The 24,694-nt window shown below is 39.2% G+C and overlaps 2 protein-coding genes across 9 annotated transcripts in view; one reads left to right on the top strand and one right to left on the bottom strand.

Moving 5' to 3' along the window:
• The window catches only part of usp33 (ubiquitin specific peptidase 33), a 29,834-nt gene extending 25,069 nt beyond the window's left edge, over nt 1–4,765 (bottom strand). For 7 of the 8 annotated variants that reach the window (XM_074652008.1, XM_074652013.1, XM_074652009.1 and 4 more), the window contains exon 1: nt 4,618–4,764. The gene's annotated coding sequence lies outside the window, so the exon portion shown is untranslated. Of the gene's footprint in view, nt 1–4,617 lie in introns of all 8 variants that reach the window. The other variant, XM_074652011.1, reaches the window with a different exon arrangement.
• A 2,383-nt stretch (nt 4,766–7,148) lies between these two features.
• Nucleotides 7,149–23,981, top strand: miga1 (mitoguardin 1). Its single transcript, XM_074652007.1, has 17 exons — nt 7,149–7,279; nt 9,853–10,012; nt 13,191–13,353; nt 14,099–14,217; nt 15,155–15,287; nt 15,462–15,598; nt 16,967–17,090; nt 17,175–17,275; nt 19,024–19,133; nt 19,265–19,337; nt 19,657–19,743; nt 19,829–19,927; nt 20,059–20,193; nt 20,577–20,630; nt 20,798–20,914; nt 21,580–22,389; nt 22,441–23,981. The coding sequence occupies exons 2-16, from the start codon at nt 9,914–9,916 to the stop codon at nt 21,793–21,795; spliced, it is 1,767 nt and encodes a 588-aa protein (XP_074508108.1). The 5' UTR covers nt 7,149–7,279; nt 9,853–9,913; the 3' UTR covers nt 21,796–22,389; nt 22,441–23,981.
• The last annotated feature ends 713 nt before the right edge of the window (nt 23,982–24,694 follow it).

Here is a 24,694-nt window from a genome sequence, read left to right as displayed (position 1 = left end):
TCTCTGTAGTGGTGGATAAGAGTTTCATCCCCCTTCTCTACAGGGATGCTCCACTCGCTGTGCCACCTTACCTGACTGTAGATTTGATTTTTAAGCAAATAACATTGTGATAATACATGAAGTGTTAGAGATATGCTGACTAGCTTTGTAACATACTGAGAATGTGTGTCACCCCAATAATCCTTTTGATATTGAGAAACCCATTCCGAAACTCGCATCCGATTACTTTGTGTACTGGAAGATCTCTAGCGTCGTTTTTATTTTTTGTTCCTATAAATTACTTTATACTACGGCTGTTAATCGATTAAAATATTTAATGTGATTAATCGCATGATTGTCCATAGTTAATCGCGATTAATTGCACATTTTTTTCTGTTCAAAATGTACCTTAAAGGGAGATGTGTCCAGTATTTAATACTCATCAACATGGAAGTGGGCAAATATGCTGCTTTATGCAAATGTATGTATATATTTATTATTTGAAATCAATTAACAACACAAAACAATGACAAATATTGTCCAGAAACCCTCACAGGTACTGCATTTAGCATAGAAAATATGCTGAAATCATAACATGGAAAACTGCAGCCCAACAGGCAACAACAGCTGTCAGTGTGTCAGTGTGCTGAGTTGACTATGACTTGCCCCAAACTGCATGTGATTATCATAAAGTAGGCATGTCTGTAAAGGGGAGACTCGTGGGTAACAATAGAACCCATTGTCATTCACAAATCTTGAGGTCAGATGTCAAGGGACCCCTTTGAAAATGGCCTACTATGACATGGTTGGTACCAAAGGATTCCTTAGGTTTTCTAGTTTCATATGATACCAGTATCTTCACTCCAACTTTAAAACTGAACCCACTACAACCTTAAAAATTGAAAGTTGCGTTAATGCGATAAAGATATTAGTGCCGATTATTATCGCGTTAACCTTGACAGCCATACTTTATACCTTTATGATGAACTCCTGCTATATTTCTTTTTTTTCAGAGTGTATGAAAAGGGGAAGATCAGCAGCTACCCTGACAAGATGTATAATCCCTGTACAACAGGGATGATGGGAAACCACTGGAGGTTTCAATTATCAGGCTTCTTGAGAGGGTCGCACTCCCATCTCCTCTTCAAACGGAAACAAGGCTCATGCACTGCTTCATATAGCCCTTAGGGGAGCAGGGGATTCACTTAAGAGTGACAAAGGACAGGGGTTACTTGGAGTCTGTCTATCAAGAAGAACTGTTGCATCATAAAACAAGCAAGTGTCTCAGAGTGAGCAGAAATCATTTCTGTTAAGTGGCAAATTATAAAAGCAGGGTTTGATCAATGGTTTTAAGACACATCCTCTCAGGGGAACAGGTGCATCGGTCAAAATCAAAGCACCGCTTAAAAAATGCTGTGAATGAAAGACAATGTGAGGAAAAAAACAGGAAATAAGATAGTGTAAGCAATTTTGATAGAGCATTTATCAACCAGCAGAGTCACAACAGCTGTTAATATTTCACTCTTTATCTATACTGTCTTAAAAAAAAAGATTGATCATAACGAGCAACTTTCTCTGTCTGGAAAGGCCTCTTCAGACCTAAAACTTGTAATGTCAATGTGTCTGTCATCCACAGATCATTGAACGTGCGACCTCTTTGCTCATGGCAAAAACCACATGCCCTGAGTGTCACGGTATGCACCAACCTTCTTCAAGATGCACAGCTTTGGCTTGCCAACAAACATACAAGACAGCTGATAAGAATATTTACTATTAACAGAATATTTTTGGCATCATTGGGCAAAAAATTCCATAATAACCTTGCAGCATATTGTAATTCAAGTGTTCTGAGAGATAACTAGACTTCTGCACCACCAAAAACAAGACTCGGTCAAAACCGAATATATGGCTGGACCGTATGGTCAGTATGTGAATTTGTGGCTAAATTGTTACACAAATAGTCAGTGGTCATGTCTATTATGTTTTGTGAACAGTTTTTCCCACTTATATCTTAATGTTTGACTGAAAGACAACTTATAATTAAGCAAATGACATTCAGTAATAGTAAATGGTAACATTTACTAGTCATTATACATTTCATACAAGGTGAAAAGGTATTAGCGTGACATACAGTATACAAGGTTAAACCGTATTTCATTTTTTTATTAAAGCATGTGTATTAAAAGCATTCATCATATAAGTGGTGTGTAACAATATGTACATACTTCGCGAAAGTTTATGTCATCACTGACGTTGGTGCTGCCGTATTTATTCCTGGATGGAGTGTTAATGGAGCAACTACAATGTTAGCTTAGTCTTGCAGTGATCGATCCAAACTCCATTCAGAAAACAAGCATTTTAAAAGTTGTTTGCTTGTCATCTTGCGGACAGACCCGACAAAGCATGAATTCAGACTTTTTACTAATCAGCATCATTATGTAGTTATTTCGGCACACTTTTGATCCGTTTACAACAACGTCGCTGCCGTATTTATACCTAGATGATGTTATGTTGAGTGTTGATTGAGTATCTACAATGTTAGCGTAGCCTGGCATTGATTGATCCGAACTCCGTTTAGAAAACAAGCATTTTAAAAGTTGTTTGCTTGTTGTGTTGCGGACAGACTTGACAAAGCATGAATTCGATCTTTTTACAAATCGTCATCATAATGTCGTTATTTCTGTATCATATTGATCCGTTTATTGCAATTAAATCACAGCACAGTCTGTTTATTTTGGGTTCATACCGCAGTAGCGACGTGTGGCTTGTCAGATACAGATACAATATGTAAATACAGCTCGCCGCCGGGTGACATTATGAACCCAGGCTCAACGGCGTTTGGTTTTCTGACATATCTGGGACTTCCACAACATGTACAAAGCAGCAACAGTGGTTATTTCTGGAGGAAAGCGAGGCAGTCTGCGAAATCTTGCAGATGCCATTAGGAGTACCGGAGGACACCGGAGGACACCGGAGGACACCGGAGGACACCGGAGGACACCGGAGGACACCGGAGGACACAGAGGCACATGATTTTTTTTCAGATTACATGTCTCATGCACTACTGTCAGGATATTTTATAAAAAATAACCTAATCCTATTTGCTCCAAAATAGCAGTAATATTTGCTCTACTGCTGCTTTAAGATCATGTTCGATCTTGTACAAGTCAATGTGCCTGTTTCCTCACTTCATCAATTATGCAAACTGGTTTACATAATGTAGAACTTCTATATTTTTCACACATATAGCTAAATCCAAACAAACTGAAAGGACACAAGGTCATCTACAGTTATGTTTGAGTCTGAGGCTCCTATAATTGCCCAAAACTTTGGATGCATCAGTTCATAAAGTCAAATAAACAAACTCACTGTGGTCTCAAACGGTAATCAATCACTATTACAGCTAATACACACCAAGAAAATCTTTTTAGCTTGGTGGTTTCACAGTCGAGCCTCGAGGCAAGGTTGGTGGTTTCACAGTCGAGCCTCGAGGCAAGGTTGGTGGTTTCACAGTCGAGCCTCGAGGCAAGGCTGGTGGAGGAGAGAATCTCCTATCTCTAGCACCATCACAAACCATCCTTCACAGGCAACATAATTCACCTCCAGGAGGTTTAACTCTGCACAAAGGGGGTGGTACAGTCAGGGTGGGGCGTTGACCCAAAACCAGGCAGGGCACATGAATTTCACACATATAGCTAAATCCAAACAAACTGATAGGACACAAGGTCATCTACAGTTATGTTTGAGTCTGAGGCTCCTATAATTGCCCTAAACTTTGGATGCATCAGTTCATAAAGTCAAATGAACAAACTCACTGTGGTCTCAAACGGTAATCAATCACTATTACAGCTAATACACACCAAGAAAATCGTTTTAGCCTGGTGGTTTCACAGTCGAGCCTCCAGGCACCATCACAAACCATCCTCACCCTCTTCACAGGCAACATAATTCACCTCCAGGAGGTTTAACTTTGCACAAAGGGGGTGGTACAGTCAGGGTGGGGCGTTGACCCAAAATCAGGCTGGGCACATGAATCCACTGTTGTCACATTCCATGTTATTATTGTTAACTAAATGATAGTGAAACAAAACAGCAAGGCACCACGAAATCAGTAAACATAAGCATCCGAATAGCATCATTTAGCAAGTAGAGCATCCACAAAAGGGGAAGCATTAGCCGTCATGTTGGAAACGTCATTTTAACTTCCTAGCTACCGGCTTATTTGGGCTAGGTTTTCAACTAGCTAACATCCTCACAGTCTCCTCTGTGGTAGATGAAGATGTGCTTGCTCCGGCCTTGTCCACTGCTCAGACTGAGCTGTCAGAAGCAGGCGAGGCGTTGACAGCAGCGTCACAGGCTGACTAGCTGTTAGCATTAGCCTGCTAGCCAATAACTGCTCATTAGGTTCATATTTTGCTTAGCAAGCTAGCCACAACACCTGTAACAGCGTTACAAGCAGTCAGTGGATGTATTTAGCCACGTGTAGATAACACTGGAGATGGTTTGTTATTGATAAGCATCTCGCTACTAGTAGCATGCTACTAGCTAATGTTAGCATGCTAACGTCCCTGTGTATTACATGATCACTGGCAGTCAGCAGAGATCTAGCTAGCTATCCAGAGATAATATCAGCCTTACCTGCAGGATAAACACGTTTCTCGGGTAGATCCAAGTGTACTTGATGTGTGAGACACCGCTTCAGTGAGTATTTAAAGACACATTTCAAACGACAATCCTTCACATTAACGAGAACCGCTCCTGTCGCTCAGCGTGGTTGCTAACGTTACAGCTGGCTCCGCCCCTTTCCGGTTAAAAAAACACGCATCACCCTCATCCGTCCTCATCCCACTGTGAACATTACATTACATCTTTACATTTATCCTCATCCGTCCTCATCCCACTGTGAACATTACATTACATCTTTACATTTATCCTCATCCATCCCACTGTAAACATTACATTACATCTTTACATTTATCCTCATCCGTCCCACTGTAAACATTACATTACATCTTTACATTTATCCTCATCCGTCCCACTGTAAACATTACATTACATCTTTACATTTATCCTCATCCATCCCACTGTAAACATTACATTACATCTTTACATTTATCCTCATCCATCCCACTGTAAACATTACATTACATCTTTACATTTATCCTCATCCATCCTCATCCCACTGTAAACATTACATTACATCTTTACATTTATCCTCATCCATCCTCATCCTACTGTAAACATTACATTACATCTTTACATTTATCCTCATCCATCCCACTGTGAACATTACATTACATCTTTACATTTATCCTCATCCGTCCTCATCCCACTGTAAACATTACATTACATCTTTACATTTATCCTCATCCATCCCACTGTGAACATTACATTACATCTTTACATTTATCCTCATCCGTCCTCATCCTACTGTAAACATTACATTACATCTTTACATTTATCCTCATCCGTCCTCATCCTACTGTAAACATTACATTACATCTTTACATTTATCCTCATCCATCCCACTGTAAACATTACACTATATCTTTACATGTATCCCTCCCCATCCCATCCCACTGTAAATATCCCACTGTAAACATTACATTACATCTTTACATTTATCCTCATCCATCCCACTGTAAACATTACACTAGATCTTTACATGTATCCCTCCCCATCCCACTGTAAACATTACATTAGATCTTTACATGTATGCCTTTTATATTTTTACAGCATCATATTTCTAACAGTATCACAATGAGCCCAATATTAGCAACAATTAATTAGCTTAAAATGTTGACACCGAAATTAATGATCATGCGTAGCAGATGTGTATTGTGTAACGTTATTGTAGGCTATGTGTATGTGACTGAAATAGCCTAGAGGTTCCTTAAAATGTAAAAAATACTTATTATATTAAGAATTAGTAGGCTGGGGGGGAAAAAGTGGTGATGAAAATAATAAAGGCAACAACTCACAGTAAAGTTTACCCATCCCAAGCGCCATCTAGTGTCTTTTTTGTAAAGATTTGAAACTAAAACTAAATTATGCTGAATTTACAGTGCAATTGCAATATTTATGTACAGAAACATTTCCATTTGTGCATGAAAAAAAAAGAAATTTACATGTAGAAAAAAAGGGGTAATTATAAACATAATACTGATACATTAACATATATTAAAGTAAAATAGTTATAACGACATCTAAATGACAGAAACGTGATGAAACGTGATGTGATAATAAGTAAAATATTTGACTTTTTAGAGTAAATATTATGGGATAGAAAGTTAAAGATAGTAGATAATAAGTCAAAATAAGATAAGATAAGATAAGATATTCTTTTATTAGTCCCGCAGTGGGGAAATTTGCAGTGTACAGCAGTAAAGGGGATAGTGCAAAAAACAAGATGAATCAGCTAACACAGTAAAAAAAAGGGCTAAACAAAATGTAACAAAATATGAACCATTTAAATAAAAGGAAGTATAATAATAGGAGCAGTATATACAGTATTGACAATAAACAGACTATTAACAAAATTGCACAAGTGGAAATGATATTGCACAGTGAGAATGAATGAAATGTTGACTTTTAAAAAATAATTATGAAAGAGTAGGTCAAAAGTTTGAGATAGAAAGTCAAAAATGTTTTAGTAATTAGTATCACATACTTTTGACTCACCAAGAGCTTATTTATTTATTTTTGATCAATTAACAGTTCTTCTTTTTCTCTTGGTGGAAAGTGGCCTCTATGTTCATGGAAGTAATAAAAGGGACAATCGAGGCTCTCGGAATTTATCAGAATCAGATCAGAATCCTGTTTATTGCCAGGTGTAAGAGGTATACTCTAGGAATTTGCTTTGGTTTTGTTGGTGCAAGTAAGCAGTATAATAACAAAATAATAGATAAAAACATTAGAATAAAAAAATTGAAATTCTACCAATATACAATATACAAAATAAGCCTTAAACAAACATAAACATGATATAAACAGATAGTGCAAATATTGACGTAGTGCAAACATGCATGATGTGAATTATATGGTCATGTAATAAAAGCCTCCATCAGCAGTGTATTTGACAGTAAAAACCTGACATGAATGTATTTGTAATACCCAGAGAAAGCCAAGAGGGGGCGCTGAAGCTCCTTAAAACATGACAAGGAGCAATTCTTTTATTTTGAAAGGTATGCTAGATGGGCGCTGAGCTCGAGTCCTTCACTCGGCAGCAGCTGAGGTCAACCGAGGAGGAGGCACCGGAGGAAACACCGGGAGGCTACGGAGTACACCTCTACAAGTCACGGTAACTACGTTAATACCTTCAGTTTGTCCCGACCAGTCAGAAAGTAATCCACCGTGTTGATGAGTTGATTTGATAGACTGTTTAATTGAAGCGAGTTTAACAGACGTAGCTAACGCTGCTAGCGTTGTTAGCTAGAGCAGTTAGCATTAGCTGCTCAGCCCCCCCAAGGCCTATAGAAGGAGGCTGGGACACGCGTCATCAATATGTCATAGCATTGGGTTACCACACATGCGCAGTAAAATCTGGTCTGCACTCTGGTTACACTGCGCATGCGTCATAAACCTCACCCCAAGACCGTTGTCCGCCCGTGTCCTCACCTCCGTCTCATAGGCCTTGGCTCAGCCAGGCCAATAACAGAGGAGTGCTATCATTTTCCAACCATGTGCTAATGTGATTAACCTGACTGTTTCAGAGCTAGAGGGTGCTGCTTGTATTCATATTTTATCCCTCAAAACATTATTTGAAACTTTACAGTAATTGCTGATTATATGATTGGGAGATGTTTTTTGTTTTTGTGCTAATGAATGAAAGCTATAACTTTGGATATTTCAGCCTTCAAGTAGCAAGTAGTGCTTCAACATAAGGCAAAGAAAAGCATTAGAAACAACATTAAAAGCAAAGTGAAGAGGGATTTTAAATCAGTTAAAATACAATAGAGTGGTTTAAAATACAATACCATAACATACAAGTTGACTTAAACAGAATAGACAAGAAATACAGTGATACTTTTTCCCAAATTGAATAAAGGAAATACAGTAGAGCAGTGATGTAACATTATCTGCTCTCTTATTAATGTCTATCAAGTTCAAAAGAAACTGTATAACTAGTTTGAGTCTTGATTTACTAGGTTGCTAGTGGTTTTAATGCAGACAGGACCTGAAGTAAACTTGTCAGTAGTATATCCATATTTTTAGGCACTCTATCTATGCTTTGCTTGTAAACCATCCCTGCAGATGTGATATGTCATTCATGTTTACAAAATGCAAATCAATCAGCATTTGAAGAGACACAAAACCTCACTTAATAACCAATATTAAACGATTGACACAAAAAAAAACCACATTTGGCAGGGTAAGACTCAAATGGGATAATCATCCATGCGATGAGTCTCCTGTCTGGTTTAATTGGATGTTGCGTGTTGTCTTGTCAGCTGGATACACAGCGGCTTAGAAGATGTGGTCCTATAGTGAGAGACTTTGTTGAGACGAAGCAATACTATGTTTGCAGAAAGATAAAGCCTCTAATTTCCTCACAGACAGCCACTTTGTACAGGAATGTGTATAATGCAAAGTAAGGCTTGAAATACCTTTGGTGGGTGTGCTGGTAGTCCTTTAGATAAGTGAATGACTCACACATTTGACAATCTGTCATTTCTTTCATGATCTTCTTTCATGCAATAATAATTAATAATGTTTTAAAGGAGCAGTGTGTAGGACTTAGTGGCATCAAGCATTGAGGTTGCAGAATGTAACCAACTGAATACTAGGGATGTGACTGAGGACATTTTCCTACCGGTTAATAAACTTGTGACAACACAGGTGTTACCGATTACTCTGGACATTTTACAAGAAAAGATGACGGTCAATATGTGTAGCGCGCTTACTTTGATCTTTTTAACGTCGGGTGGCTGTGTGTCTGGCCTCTCCGGCGGGGACGCAGGTTTCCACCCGGCGCTGCTCTGCTGCGCACACCGGCTGTGACCGCTCCGTCCTCCTCGCGGCGATTAACGTTATGGTTCCCTTATAGCGTTTGGTTTAAATCTGAAATATTGTCAAATAGGCGCTTTTGCTTTTTGCTTCAACACCAAATTCTCCGCCATCGTCTTGTCTGTCAACTATCTCTTGTCCCGTGTGTGAAATCTGACTCATGCTACTCTGAGCTGAGACTCCATACGGAGCAGATACTTTCACTTTAGGATTGTAGCGTTTGTCGTCCGACTATGTATTGATAACACGGCACTGGTACGTGAAAATGAACTAAATTGGTTTTATTTCTGTTTTTAAAAAAAAGCAAAACGACGGTGGGGGCGGTGGGTACATAATGTAATCGGTGTGTGCCCGACCACCGTGTAACACTGGTAACACCGACTACCGCGACGAGCCTACTGAATACGCCTCCTCTCACCCATCCCTTTCCAAGGGTGTCGGAGAACTATGGTGGCCTTTAGGTAACGTAAAAACATGAAAGACTCTCTCTAGAGCCAGTGTGTGGTTTGTCAAATCTGGGCTGCTGTAGAGCCCAGAATGGGCAACATGGCGGACTCCATAGAGGACCCGCTCCCTATGTTGATATGAAGGCTAACAAAAACACAAGAATTCTTAGTTTCAGGTGATTATACACTAATTAAAACATAGTTATATATATTAAATTCCATTTCTGCTAATAGATCCCCCAAAATGTTACACATTGTTCCTTTAATAAAACATCTAAGAGGTTGATTAGCCCTACTCTACTCAGGTTAGGACAGCAATGCTACTTGCACACAACTGTATGTGAGAGGCTTTATGTAATAACGTCATTATATCCCCTCCTGAGCCTCCAAGGTTAAATCCTTGCGTGTCATGTCCCCACAGCTCCAACAACAGAACGGCGATGACGATAAGAGAGTTGCCAAGTCATGGATAGATCGCCACAATGACACATGAGACCCTCACAAGCTCCCAGCTGTCTGTCAAGGCGGCTGCCCTGCGCATGGTCGACCTACCGCTGTCCGTGTACGCCTCTCTGGCACAGGTGAGGCTGTTTGAAAGTGGTGGGGGTTTGTCAACTGCTTTGTTATTGAGGGGTTCTTACTGTTTTCCATATCTGCGTCATGAGAGGCGAGGGTTGTTGAGGGTACGATTGCACTTTGTCATTTTTTCCTCCTTTTCTTAACTGTATTGCAAACATTGTCTGTGTTTCTGTATCATTTCTTTAGTCTTAATATAAATTGTTGGACCAAAATATAGCTTTTTTTTTTACTAGTTATTAATAATTAAGAAAATATCTATCTGTTTCTTGTACAAGAAACACAGGGAGAGTATCATAAAACTCATAAGGAGGGACTTAGTATTTGCTGTAACACTTACAATACCATTTAATTTCCCAACAAAATACAATTATTTTTTGACATTTCCAAAAATATGTGAGTGACCTGCATCAAAAGATCCACACTGTCTCCAACATGGCTGACATCTATTGAACTTTTTTCTTTACTTTACTGCCATATTTTTGAATCATATTTCCCCCCGTATGGCTAGAACAGTTTACTGTATCGTAAAACATAAATTAAAGCCCTACCAGGATCTTATGCTCCAAAATCTCATACAGTATCTAGACTCTAGGGCTGTCCTCGACCAAAGAACTTCTTAGTCGACTAATCGATTAGTATATTTAACCGACAGATCTGTAAAACTGAGTTTCTCCACAAAGACTCACACAAAAGCACCGCTTTGTATCTTGTGTTTACCAGAGATGTGCTCATAAGTTTCTTGGAAATAAGTCATTATGCATGAAAAAAGCATAAAAAATGACTAAACCACAAAAGAAATCTCAGTCGATTAAGACCAAAACGTTGATTAGTCGACTAATCGACTAAGAGGGGGCAGCCCTAATGATGTAAAAATCATTATTCCCTATCAGTCAAAATAATTGCAATTAAATATTTTTTTCAAATTCTTTAAGCCCTAATTTATATCTAGCAAGTACACAAATAAAGTACAAATTAAAATGGCTTATTATAAGAATTCACAAAAAGAAGACGTACAAAAAAGTCCTCATTACTGTAACGTGACCTGTGATATATTACTGTCACCTTTGCATGTGAATATTTTGTTGTTTCTTGGTGTATGTGTGTGTGGTGCGTGCGTGCGTGCCTGCGTGCGTGGCCAGAGTCACATAGCAGATCTGATATCATTAAGAATCTGGTAGAGCACGTCTGACATGTGCTCCTCTTAGGAACAGGAACAACTGCAGGCCTTTAGCACCTTTTCAATCATCCCATCCCTTTACTGACTTTACAACAAAAGGTCAATATTATGGCTGTTGTCATGGCTCCGAACTGTGTGTTTATGTAATCATCAGTTGTTGTTTCAGTGTGGCTAATCTCCCTGGTTGTTCAGTGTTTCTATCTATAGACAGAGGAGGGGGTACTGTATGCACGCTATCTGAGAATGATTCTTTAAAATCTGGATGACAGGCTTGTAGCTGATTGTCAGTGCTGCCTGTTATGTCATCAGTTGAGTTACAGTATTCATCCTCAGATGAACTTTCATCGGACAAGATGTTCAAGTGTTGCAGTTGACATTATCTAACAATCTCAGTTACAGAATTTCAAGGATGAATCCAACCTTGGACGTTGGACACTATATACCATTGACCTCTGATATTCATTGGATACCCCGTGTTACTTTAGACCGCAATTTTCTCTGCCTCTGTTGTGTTTAGCAAACAAGTTTCTGCATTTCAAAACATTTCTCACAATATGATTTTAGAAAGTTATTTTTATAAAACGGTCACTATATCCTGACAGTAGTGCATGAGACAGGTAATCGGACAAAAATCACGTGTCTCTGTGTCCTCCGGTGCTCCTAATGGCATCTGCAAGATTTCACAGACCGGAGGAAAACAACCAATCAGAGCCGAGCTGGAGTCTGCCGTCTCTGAGCAGCTGTCGATCACTCCGAACTCCGATCAAACGGTCAAACTAGGCAGCGCTGATCAAATATGAATCAATATTCTGTTGCTGTAATGCCTATTTCTCTCCTCAAATGTTTTTCAGAAACATCTTGTAGTTTTTGAAAAGATGGTGACTCGGCCGCCATGTTGAGCACCGCCCACCAGCCGGAGCAAACTTTCTAATTTCACAGCTAAACAGTGCACTACAAGATGTTTCTGAAAACATTTGAGGAGAGGAATAGGCATTACAGTAACAGAATATGAATTTTTATTTGATCAGCGCTGCCTAGTTTGACCGTTTGATCAGAGTTTGCGAGTGATTGACAGCTGCCTCTGTTGAATGAACAGCCAATAGGAACGCTCTCTCTCTGAAATGACCTGTGATTGGCCAAAGTCTCCCGTCACGGGCTAGATTTTTTAAAGCCTGAAAACAGAGCCATGAGGAGGTGCAGAAGTCTAGTTTTCTCTCAAAACACTTGAATTACAATATGCTGAAAGGTTATTATGGAATGTTTGCCCAATGATGCCAAAAACATTCTGCCTACAGCAGCTTTAATGCAAAGCAGCTGTGCATACATACCCAGTGCTATGGTTGGTATTGAGATTCGATACCCAGTTGTAATGACTGGCAACGCTGTCTTCTTTCCCAGTCTGTTTTACATGAAACATTTTGGAATCTTTTTAGGGCTGCAACTACAGATTATTTTCATTTTGATTACTCTGTCGATTATTTTCTTGATTAATTGATTAGTTGTTTGATCTATAAAATGTCAGAAAATTGTGAAAAATCAGTGTTTCCCAAAGCCCCAGATGACGTCCTCAAATGTCTTGTTTTGTTCACAACTCAAAGACATTCAGTTTACTGTCATAGAGGAGTAAAGAAACCAGAAAATATTCACACTTAAGAAGCTGGAATCAAAGAATTTACACTTTCTTTTCAAACGGATTAATCAATTATCAAAATAGATTCCGATTAATTTAATAGTCGACAACTGATCGATTAATTGTTGCAGCTCTAGATCTTTTGAGTTTTAATTCAATAATTGTCTAACTCCCACAGTCAGTAAAAGGGTTGTGATAATTAAATAACGAGATGTGAAGCTACAGAAAAACATGAGCTTTAGTTTGGTCCGATTGTTTTTTTGTTTTTTTTTGACTAACCAAATAGAGAAGAAACCAGTGTGCTGCTCAGGCTTCTTTTTTAAGATGCATAAACATTTAACTTCAGTTGTTTCTCCCTCTACCCGTCCTCCAGGTGAGTGTCAGCGCAGGCACCAAGAAGCTGGTGGCGGCCACGGCCTTCGGTGCCGTCTCGCTCCTCTTCCTCGCTCGCCGCTTCCAGAGGAGGAAGGGCAGGAAGAAGGGTCAGTGGGAGCAGGCTGGCTTTGAGTTCATCCCCCTGGCCTCAGCGGAGAACGGTAAAACCTCCTCTCCCTCTGGGATCTCCATGTAGTACGTTAGCCCAGATAGTGGTTTGTGATGTAATCAGATTGACTACTACTATGTTACCTTGAACTGTAAACAGCAAGCTCCAGATAAATGCTTTACCTCATTTAATCTCACGTTAGAGGATTTACCACTGATTAGAGTCGCAAAGCAAATTAACAGAAATGCAGGATTAAATGGAGTCAAATGAGCAGTTGGCCAGGGCAAAGTTCACAAAGAGGATATTTACAAAGCTAATTGTGTTTCTACATCAGTTAATGTAAGACTCATGCTAATGGGTAATGATGGGATTTAATAAACTCTTGATAATGCTAGAATGTGACCCAGGTGGTAATTAACATACAATACAGCATGTTCATTTGAATAAATGATGACAGAGGTAGACTCTTGACTGTTGTCCCAGCTGGTACACTCTCCAAAGCAAATCTCTACAAACTGTGTATGAATCTAAAAAAAATTAGCCTGAGCTGGAAACAGTTTTTTGCAAACCAGCTCTCAGCAGCAGGTGAGCCACAAAGTCAATCATTTAAAGAGGATGGAAGTGATTCAAACAGATTAGCAACTAGGGCAAAATTCCCATAAAATGTTCGTTTCAGTCGCTTGTCAAATTGGCGAACGTGGTTTATCCATTGTGTAATCCTGCTACCGTGTGATCACTGTATTCTGATCTTATCTCTTTAAACATTATCTCTGAACTGTCATCTTTATCTCTCCCAGATAACACCAGTCAAAACATCACTCTCTCCCTCAACTCCAAAAACGGCTTCCCCTCTGGTCTGCTTCTCAATGCAGGAGACTACAGGAAGCTGTCCGGGTCTCTGCTGAGCCTGGCCTCGGTAAGACGCAGGCAGAGTTTTAATGTTAACAGTGTTATGTTGTTATTAGGGCTGTCAATCGATTACAATATTTAACTGCAATTAATCGTATGATTGTTCAGTTAATCGCAAATTAATTGCACTTTTTGTATCTGTTCAAAATGTACCTTAAAGGGAGATTTGTCAAGTATTTATTACTCTTATCAACATGGGAGTGGGCACATATGCTTGGGTTATGCAAATGTATGTATATATTTATTATTGGAAATCAATTAACAACCCAAAACAATGACAAATGTTGTCCAGAAACCCCCATTTTCTTTCACATATCTTGAGGTCAGAGGTCAGGGGGCCCCTTTGAAAATGGCCATGATAGTTTTTTTCCACGCCAATATTTAGCATAAGTTTGGAGCGTTATTTAAACTCCTTCACGACACGCTAGTGTGACATGGTTCCAATGGATTCCTGGTTAGGTTTTCTAGTTTCATATGATGCCAGCATCTTCACTCTAGCTTAAAACTGAGGGCCCAGGTTCTTCACATTAAAAGCAGTCTAAAGGCTGATAAAGGAAACCCAGGAAGTCGTGGAAGGTCTCATTTTTTAGGTTCGGTTACAACCTGTTCACACATTGGCAAAAAAACAAACAGTTTATACATGTAAAAAGTTACATACAGTCCCTTTTAATGCTAAATGATGAAATAACCAAGTGATCAAATATCGTTTATTATTTGGCATATGCTCTATAGATTGGGCTGATTATATAGGACGATCCAGTGTGAACCAGAAAACTTGTACATGTGATCTGCAATTAATTAGAAATATTTGTAGTTTCACCACAGCTTTTCTAGACTCATGAAAACACAACAGAAATGCTGAGTCGGTAGGGTTGGCCTGCATTGTATTTGTGATGTTTCCACTGCTGGAAGCCTAACTGTGTTCTTCCGCTGTGTCTTTGCAGGTAAAAAGCATGAACTCATCCAGCGGCAGCACCTGCGCAAATGATTCCAGCTGTTGGGACAGAGCGGGGGAAGCTGATATCTGCAGTGTGGTCAACTTACCTGTGACCACTCCTGAGAACCTGTACCTCATGGGTAAAGAAACGTGCACACATTACGTCACCTCACTGTGTTTGTAATAAGGAGACTGGACCACACAATAAATGAGTTGATATTATGTTTTTTAGTGAGTTGCTTTGTTTCAAAATGGAGCTTTTGAGTTGTGATTGTCTCGGGTGACTCAGAGTTTATGTGTGTGTGTTTGTGCAGGTATGGATTTATTCGAGGAGGCTCTCCGGCGGTGGGAGGAAGCGCTGACATTCAGGAGCAGGCAGGGCGACGACGATGCCAGCTGTGCATCCGTCAAAACGGGAGCTGGAGACGCCATCGCTGAGCAGAGCATGGAGGTGAACACACACACACCGTGATATTTAAAACCAATTCAACACATTTCATCTATTCTAATGTCACACATCAGCAGGAATAGAGCTGAAGGAAGTGCCATTTTTTTCTAGTTCTACAACTATCGATTATTTTAGTAATCAAATATTCTACCGATTTATTCCATCAATTAATCAGATAAAAAAATACTTTTGCTTTATTAAGGAGAAATATACAAAATAGAAAAATAAGATGGGTTTCTTAAAATGAACAAGATTTTTTTCATTACTTAATTTGGATAAAATAATATTATCTGTCAAAACTAAACCCATTTAGTGCATTTAAGTGTCATATTACATTCTGGGTTTTAAATAAAAAAAAATCTGAAAAGCAAACAAATAATTAAATAAATACTAATTTCAAATTACTTTAAAAAAGGTACGCATCTTATGGACTACTCCTATAAATATATTATAACTTTAACTGATCGAACTGTGATTGTGTGTTCGTATTCAAAATTTATATTAATTAATTAATGTTCAGGATCTTGCTCGCTGTGTGCTCTCGCAAAGTATTTGATTGATGATTTTTTTGTAATCGAATTACTGGAGTTCCTAGAGGAATCGTTTCAACCCTAATTTTGTCTTATAAAATTCCTCCTGACAACCTGTAAATAGTTTATACAGACTTCAACTTGTTCTACAAATAAATAAAATAATTGGACAGCATCTTCCTCAGCTTGAGACCAAAGAGTCGGTGTATTGATTCAAGCCCTGCCAGCATTTTCTGAACTGTGTGTGTACTCTGTAATCCTTTTATACCCGGAAGGTAGAGAGGAGTATACTGCCCACAAACGCTGCACTCCAGGTCACATATATGAATAATCAGCACTCTCAACCCACCGTTGTGTCACACAGTTTGGATTGTGTAACGGCTAACTTTTTGGCTCTCCAACCAGGATTAGTGCGGGTCAAATAGTTAATCTTGGGCACCCAAACATGCGTCTAGTTTGCTGCTTAAATCTTCTGTCGAGGATATCCCCGTCTCAGTCCTAGAAAGCTTTTTAAGAATCGTCACAGGGGATAATTAAACTGAAAGATATCCTGGCTTGGTAATAATAAACATATCAGACAAACACAATTAAATAATGCATTGGAAACTTATATTAAAGGAAAGAAAATAATACAAATAGTAATAAATAAAAAATATAATACAGAATAAATAAAAATGAAATTAATTTAAAAATAAATAAATTTGAAGTGAAATATTATGCACTCATTTCTACAGGTTCAGGTAATGTACATGTGATGGGCTAGGAGCTTTCCTGGTCTGTAAGTTGAGTTCGACTTTCCTAGCATTTAAGACTAGTTGAACTTTTGTGTCTTTGTGTTCAGGACGTCATCAGTGCAGAGTTCATCCACAGGCTCAAGTCTCTGCTGCAGAGGGCCTACAGCCTCCAGGAGGAGTTTGAGGGAGTGTTGTGCATGTCGGAGCCCTCGTCCCACAGCAACAGCCAGGGTGAGTCACTATTACAACATTATGTAATTTCCACGATCGATACAGTATCACGCAACACATTACAATGAGTCTTCTCCATCGCAGATAAAATGGCAGACATTCTGTCCAGAGAGGAGCTGGACGACGCCTGTCTGAGAGACAGCAACAGCATCGCCTCCACCGACTCATTTGTGTCTGCTGCTGAGGTGAGAAACGCTCTCATCATCAGGCTGTAAATAAGCAAAGGCTGATAAATGCCAAAACAATGAATTAGTCATCTTAAATACATCTCAGCAACTCTTTACCTTTTTGTCAGTCGTCTACAAAAGACCATCTCAGACTTTTAGAGAGGCTTTCATTAAGCAAAGTCCACATTTGGTGGAAATAATCATAAGAAATAACACTCATAACATGATATATTGAATGTCATGATATGTATCGTTTCGCCAATACACAGCCCTACTCAGATGTGGTTACAAAACAAAGATATTATCTTTTCATCTTTCCCTCACACAGCATTCTTATGCATATTAATGCAGATTATGATCAAAACACGAGGTGAAAAGAGCGATTCACTACGAGAGTATTGTATTGATGTTTTGATACTATTCAATGTGTTGCTACAACTGAAAATGGGACATCTCATTATCTTGCAAAATAATCTAATATCAGTTAGAAATAATCGTGTAGGTGTCACTTGCTAATAATAAGGTAGGATATTGGTGTAATGAACAGTAGTGTAATAAACAAGATGCTTCAGGTGAGCACCTGCAACAAGCAAACGTCTAAATCTCAAACCGTCTGAGGCATCAAATCCCAGCAGGAGTTTGATTCAAGTAGCCGTGATCTTCCAGTCCGTTCACCAGCCGGCGTGTTTACCTGCACTCAGCTTATCTGCTTAAGTCACTGTGGGGGCTCGAGCTGCGTATCCGCTGCTACCGGAGCACTTGACCCACTAAGTACAGAAATAAAGTGGTTGTTAAGAATTTGTTTACTGAAGCTAAATTCCTGGAAATGTTCAGATAAAGGTCTTCACCTTCGATTAAGTAAATGCATCTTTAAAAATGCATAAAAGCTTTAAATGAAGGCATTTTAGCCCTCAAACCTGTTTAACCACTTACAGACCAGTGAGTGAAGATAGACGAGTCAAACTGGGTCACTCGTGCTTATAAATAGACCTTCAACATTCTTCGGTATACAACAGACAGCTCGCTGTTACTCTGCAGCTGTTTTCATTTTAACTTCCACGCACCACAGCAACATGGAGAGATCTCTGTCTGGTCGGGAAAATGGCACAGTTTATGAACTAATAACGGCCGGGGGTAAAGTCCAGAGGTCAGATGTGACTTAGGAAGTTAACACTGTGTTCCAGGACAACCTGTATTTATTCTAGGTGGGACATGAGACCAGGTTGACCTCAATGTTCAGCACCAGTCACCTTGATTAGAATACAACTTTACACGCATCTTTCCTTTTATTGTCTTTAACATAATGTCAGGTTTAGCTGCCCGAAAAAAAATACAACAGTGAATAAAGAACTATTGTGGGAGCAAACAAACTGTGGATGCCTTGATATTTCCTGGTCAAGCACCCGTTAAAGAGTTTTTTTTGGATGTGTGTACCTCTTCTTCTTCCTCAAAGGTTTTGGTGTCAGAATCCAAAAGCTTTCTGTTTTTGCATGCATACAGAAGGATCTACTGCATTATTATTATTACTATTATTATTATTATGGGCAGCCAGAGGGTTTAAAGAAGACAATTACTCTCGTCTATTAATCACAACTAAACACAACTATGTACATCACAAGATGACTGGGAGGAATGGTAGTAAAGTCTTTTGGGGTCTGGACGACCTACTGCATTATTAATAAGGAGCAGGAATGAGGATTGAAATGATCATTATTTACTCCATAATCATCTTTCTCTCTACCCTCTGCTGCGTGTCTCTGTATCAGCTGTCGGAGCACCGGGAGCTGAGGAGCGTCCTCGCTCTGGGTCATCACCTTTTCTACGAAGAGGCGCTGCAGATGGCCGAGGATGGCGACATCTCCTGCAGGGTGCTGCGGTAATTAAACTCATTTCGCGGAACACACATGAAACACAGAAAAACCTACATTCCTGGAGCATGCTGTGTGGAGTTCATTAGTTTGTCTGCCAACGTTTGAATCAGGTCTTTTTCTTGATTTTCATCGTCAGGACTGAGATGCTCGAGTGTCTTGGGGACATTGATTTCCTGGCCAAGTTGCATTGTGTGCGTCAGGCATGTCAGGTACAGTAAAACCTCATGAATTATCATCATCATAACATAAATGAAGGGAAACCCATGTGATAAGTTGTTTCCAGATGGTGTTTTTTAGCTGTTTTATTGGTGTATCGTATAAACATAATTAATATTCATATGGCTAAAACAACCAGGAAGGTATAAAATCTTAAATTTATAGAAATGTGCGACCTTACTGAATAAAATGCATGTTAATGTCACAGATGGGAACCATTTAACTCACTCATTTAAAGCCACCATGTGTAGAATTACTATAAAGCAAAAAAGGATCCGTTTCATTAAAATGTGTTTGGTTTTTTTTCTCCAGCTCATTTTGTGCGAGAGAACGACGCGGCTGTTTCTAGCCGACACGGGAAAGAAAATACTGTCTTCCATTATTGTTAAAGCACAGAAGGTGAGACTGAAACAATAACTAGTGTAAAATAAGATCTACAATCAGTGCTTCCCTTCCTAAATGTTGTTATCGTTTGTTTTTTCAGAGCCCAAAGAGATTTGAAGACGAGTTTGAGGAGATGATTTCCTTCCTGGAGCACGAGGAGCACTGGGAGAACACAGAGGTGGAGCTGGCTACGAGAGGGGTACGAGTGCTGCTCTACCGAATTATTAAACTCATCTGCAACCTGTCTGATCACAAAATGCTACCAACAGCAGTGGACAGCCTCTTTTCTTTTTTTTAAACTATTTTATGTTTCCTACTGACCCTCACCAGGTGAAGCACTTGAACTTCTACGATATCGTGCTGGACTTCATCCTGATGGACTCATTCGAGGACCTGGAGAATCCACCCATCTCCATCCAGAACGTGATCAACAACCGCTGGCTCAACAGCTCCTTCAAGGAGACGGTGAGTAAAACACACAAACACACTTCAGTGGATCACTGGCAGCAGAGTAGAGGGGATCAGACATGACGATGCTTTATGTTGCACTTCTTAGATTATTTTACCACATTAACTTGTAATTCTGAAAATTAAATTGTAAACAGAAGTAGACATCTTACAGAACAGTGATACTTCCAGACAAGGCTGTTGATTGTGTACAGCATGTGCATAAATATTGATGTCAGTTTGAAAATGTCAAATATAGAGATTAATACTGTATGTGTTTTTCCAAATTTTTCTGAGACTTTGTAGTTTCCTGTATCATGCTTTTTATTTTTAAGTTGGTGCATTTAATTTTTGACTATTTGGGCTTTTCATAAATGATTTAACCTGCTTGTATTTCACAGGCGGTGGCATCTAGTTGTTGGTCAGTGATGAAGCAGAAGAGACAGCACATGAAGGTACACCTCCAACAAAACGTTCAAAATGTATTGTTTGTACAATGTCTTTAGAGATCAGCCTCAATGCTTTATCTACTTTTATCTCAGGTCATTAGGGCTGGAAACACCAAATAACCACGATGTTAGGACGGTTCCTTCAGTAACCTATCCGCTCTTTTATGTCTCAGGTGTCGGATGGCTTCATCGCTCATTTCTACGCTGTGTGTGAACAGATCAGCCCCGTCCTGGCCTGGGGCTTCCTGGGGCCCAAGAGCTCCCTGCATGACTTCTGCTGCTTCTTCAAGGTCGGTCTCAGCACCAGAACATAACGTAATAAATAAGAAATAAAACAGTAGTCAGATATTTAAATAATAATAATAATTTGGACTTATATATACAAAGAGGGCACACAAAATCATACTAATAAATAAAACAGAGGAAAAACTGTAGCCATGTTTTTGTGTCTACGTGATTGATGGGGACAACCACAAATTGGTGTCCTTATTCGTCAGTTAGACACAAAAACATGGAAACACTGGGTCCACGTTGAAAAATAATGAAGCCACTCCAAGACTCATTAGTATGCAAGATATCAGATACTTTCTTTAATAACTCCGACACAAAAATGACCAATCACTTAACATACCAGTATGCTAGAAAGACTTAGCAATTAACCTGCAGGTAATGTTATTAATATACCTTAAATAGGACAAAATGCAGAGGCAGCTCATCTCTCAAACTCTCAATGCATTTCACAGTACCAGTGAATAACCAAGTCCCGCTCAAGGAGAAGTCTCGTTGTGAAATCTGAATATCCATATACTCTGGCTCTGACCCTGACCAATTTCCGAATTTGTTGTCCCTGTTAGTCAGTTAGACACAAAACCACGGGAAAATAGGGTCCAGGTTGAAAAATACCCAAGTTACCCTTTAAGCACGCGTCCTAAAAGTGTCCTCTCTTCTCCTTCAGGATCAGGTGCTGTACTTCCTGAAGGACATTTTTGACCTGGACAAAGTGCGCTACTCTTCAGTGGAGAGTCTAGCGGAGGACATGCTCTGTCTGCTGCACCGGCGCTCTGAACTGTTGGTGGCGTACCTGGGAGCCGACTCCCTGCGGCACGTCAACGGTTGCGGCTCCCCGCCGGTGCAGCTGCTGCCCAGCGCCCTGCTGGAGGCTCGGGTGTAGTGCGAGACGGGGGGGACTAAAAGTATCCTAACAGACCCGCGTCATCAAAACACCACATGATGGAAACGTCAGCATTTATTCAACGGTGAGTTCACACCAACCGTTGCACAAAACGGCTCATTCAAGAAAACACCGTTTCACCGCAGTCTGACGCGCACTCATCACATCTCCCATCATGCTTTGTGCTCTGTATCTGAGGATAAAACTGTACCAACTGTCTTGCCTTCACACTTGATCATTACCTCCAGTGTGGCCTCCTCTTTCACTGTGCCACATTAGTTTTAAAATATCATGGCAATAATATTTAAACTTGCTGTGAGACATTTGACAGTAGTAGATATATTCCGCTGTGTAAATTAAAGGCATATTTATTGCTGTTAAAGAGCAATTTGTGTGAAGAAAAAGGGTATTTTACAGTATTTATTTTACTATAAAGTTGCAGGATTTATTTTTTAGAAATTGTAGTTGTAGACTGTATGCATCAATGTTGATAATAAACTTTATCATAGAGATTTATTAGATGTATTTCCACATCCTTCTGAACATCAACAATGCAAAACCATTAAATGTACTTAGTTTTTGTTACAAGCACACGTTGCACAGGGAAATCAAGTATGTAAAATGTGTCGGAGTCATTACATGTAGATACTTAAAAGCAGCAGAGACACACAATATTTAAATGAAGCAGCCTACAAGGCCTTTAATCCCATCCTACAGTCAGCTACATGAAATAAGATTATATATATATCACTATTACATAATCCTGCAGCTGCTCAACAACACGCAAGAAGCCTTACTGTCAAATGCACATATTCAAGCCTTGTCTTCATCACTGAATGTCGGTCTTAACACTACAATATATTATCGTCTGCTCTGCTGATCAGTCACTGCCATGTATAGAACACAACATGAAGCTTAGAGCAGCAGTTACTGCAGGAAGAAATAAACCTGCGATGAAGAGTTCATGTTCCAAAAATGCTAGATATAGATTTTAGGAGTGATTCACATTGTTGGTTGTCATTTGCAGAATTTTCCTCTTAAAAGGATAGATTCATGTTTTTTCAGGTCTGTGAACTACTAAAGAGTAACTGGTCACTGTGGTCGTTCCTTCTGGTAATATCTGAAGTTCAGCTGAAACTAATGTGAGGCTGCAACAGTCTGAGTCATATCGAGTTAGATTCAAGTCTTTTAGTTTGAAATTCCCTTGGACGGTGTTTACTTTAGAGCTGGTTTAATAGTTTCAGATGGTAATGTTTTTTTTTTTTTTTTTTTTAAATAGATAAAACAAGACATTTGAACATGTCATTATGGGCTTGAGTAACTTGTGCTGACCAAATTGAGAAAATAAAAGGCAGATTAATCAATAATAGAAGTTATTTCCATGCTGAACTACAGTGGAGTATACTTGCAAACCCTCACGATTTTCCCGGGAGACTCGTTTCGCATTGCCTTCTCCCAGTTTCCTCCCGGGGTCACAACTCTCCGGATTTATGACAACTTTTCACCCCTTTTCGTTGTCTCAACCTGTTTCTGGCACTGTGGAGTGTAAAAGCCATAAGCCCTACTGTTTCCACTCGGACATATAGCTACACCAAATGTGTTTTCTGGGAGAAGAGAGCTAATCTCGGTTTGAGCTGCACTCAGTGCACTTCAGTGTGTGAGAAAATAAGGAAATGGAGAGTATGAGGAAGAAATAGACCTACTCGAGCATAAAACTGCTGTTGCAGTGTACTTTATAATTATTTTTTGCAGTTTTCATTCTTTAAAAGTTTAAAAGAAATCATTTTCCGGGGGGGGGGGGCTCTCTTTAGTTTCCAAATCCCCTCTATTTTTGAGGTCTAAAGGTTGGCTAGTATGCAGTGGAGATAATAGCACATTAAAAAGGACTGAACTTATGCTTTGTCTAACTCAGACTGCTGAAGCCTCATTAACTTTTAGATGTCTTTTTAAAACAGGATCCATTTCTTTAATTGCATTATGAAGGGATATTTTCAAAGCCAGTATTAACAGGAGGAATGATGGATCAAGAAGTTTCAATGTACATTTGACCATTGTTTCAAGACTGAAAGAAAAATGTTAAACTATCCTTTAAGGTGGATTTTATTTTGTCAACACGGGGAGAAAATTTTACATTTGTGAGATGTTTGTTTTTGTGTATAAATTAAGCAAATAAAGACTGATGAGAATGTATTGGTCGTGTTTTTCTTCCCAAGTTTTTATCTACAGTGTAAAATAACAGTGAGTACGTCCAGTTCATTTTTTACAACTTTTTTAATTAACATGGCAACATTTCAAAAGTCAGAACAGTTCAAAAAACAAACCAATATATTTGATGATATACACAGCACATGAAACCTTTTATTTATTTTTTTACCTCTAAGGCATGCTCCTTGTTTTGTCTTCTACACCCCCACGACCCCTGTGTTGAAACACTGAGTGTCTCACATATACAGAGTGAACAGCCTCAAAACAAACAGTAAGTGACCCTTTAACTACAGAGAAGTGAGTTTTTAAAAAACCAGTAACCCTCCCCCCTCCCAAATATTACTGCCAATAAAAACATGTGCATGTCATTTAAAGTACATCAGTTCCTGTCCTCGTCCAACTTTCTAAAGCACATTCCTACTGACTAAAGGTTACTAATGAAAGGCATTAAAAGCGGTAATAGAAACCATCAGACACCTCTATGGCATAATTTAAGAAACAACAGTTGATCCGAGCAGAAAAACATGTATCTAACCAACACTTTGCAATCACAGAATTTAAATTTCATTGCGTTGCTGTTTTTTTACCTTATCACTGGAGCTCTTGAACGGTCTACGTTCAGCAGTGGGGATTGACTCAAAGGATTCCTCCTTTTGGGGACAAACTACGACAGCGCCTGACTCTATGACCTACG

Source organism: Sebastes fasciatus, chromosome 11 (assembly GCF_043250625.1).
Source record: "Sebastes fasciatus isolate fSebFas1 chromosome 11, fSebFas1.pri, whole genome shotgun sequence".
In the NCBI taxonomy this organism is placed as follows: Eukaryota; Metazoa; Chordata; class Actinopteri; order Perciformes; family Sebastidae; genus Sebastes; species Sebastes fasciatus.
Note: the sequence above shows the minus strand (reverse complement) of the source record. Positions and strands in the feature narration are given on the sequence as shown.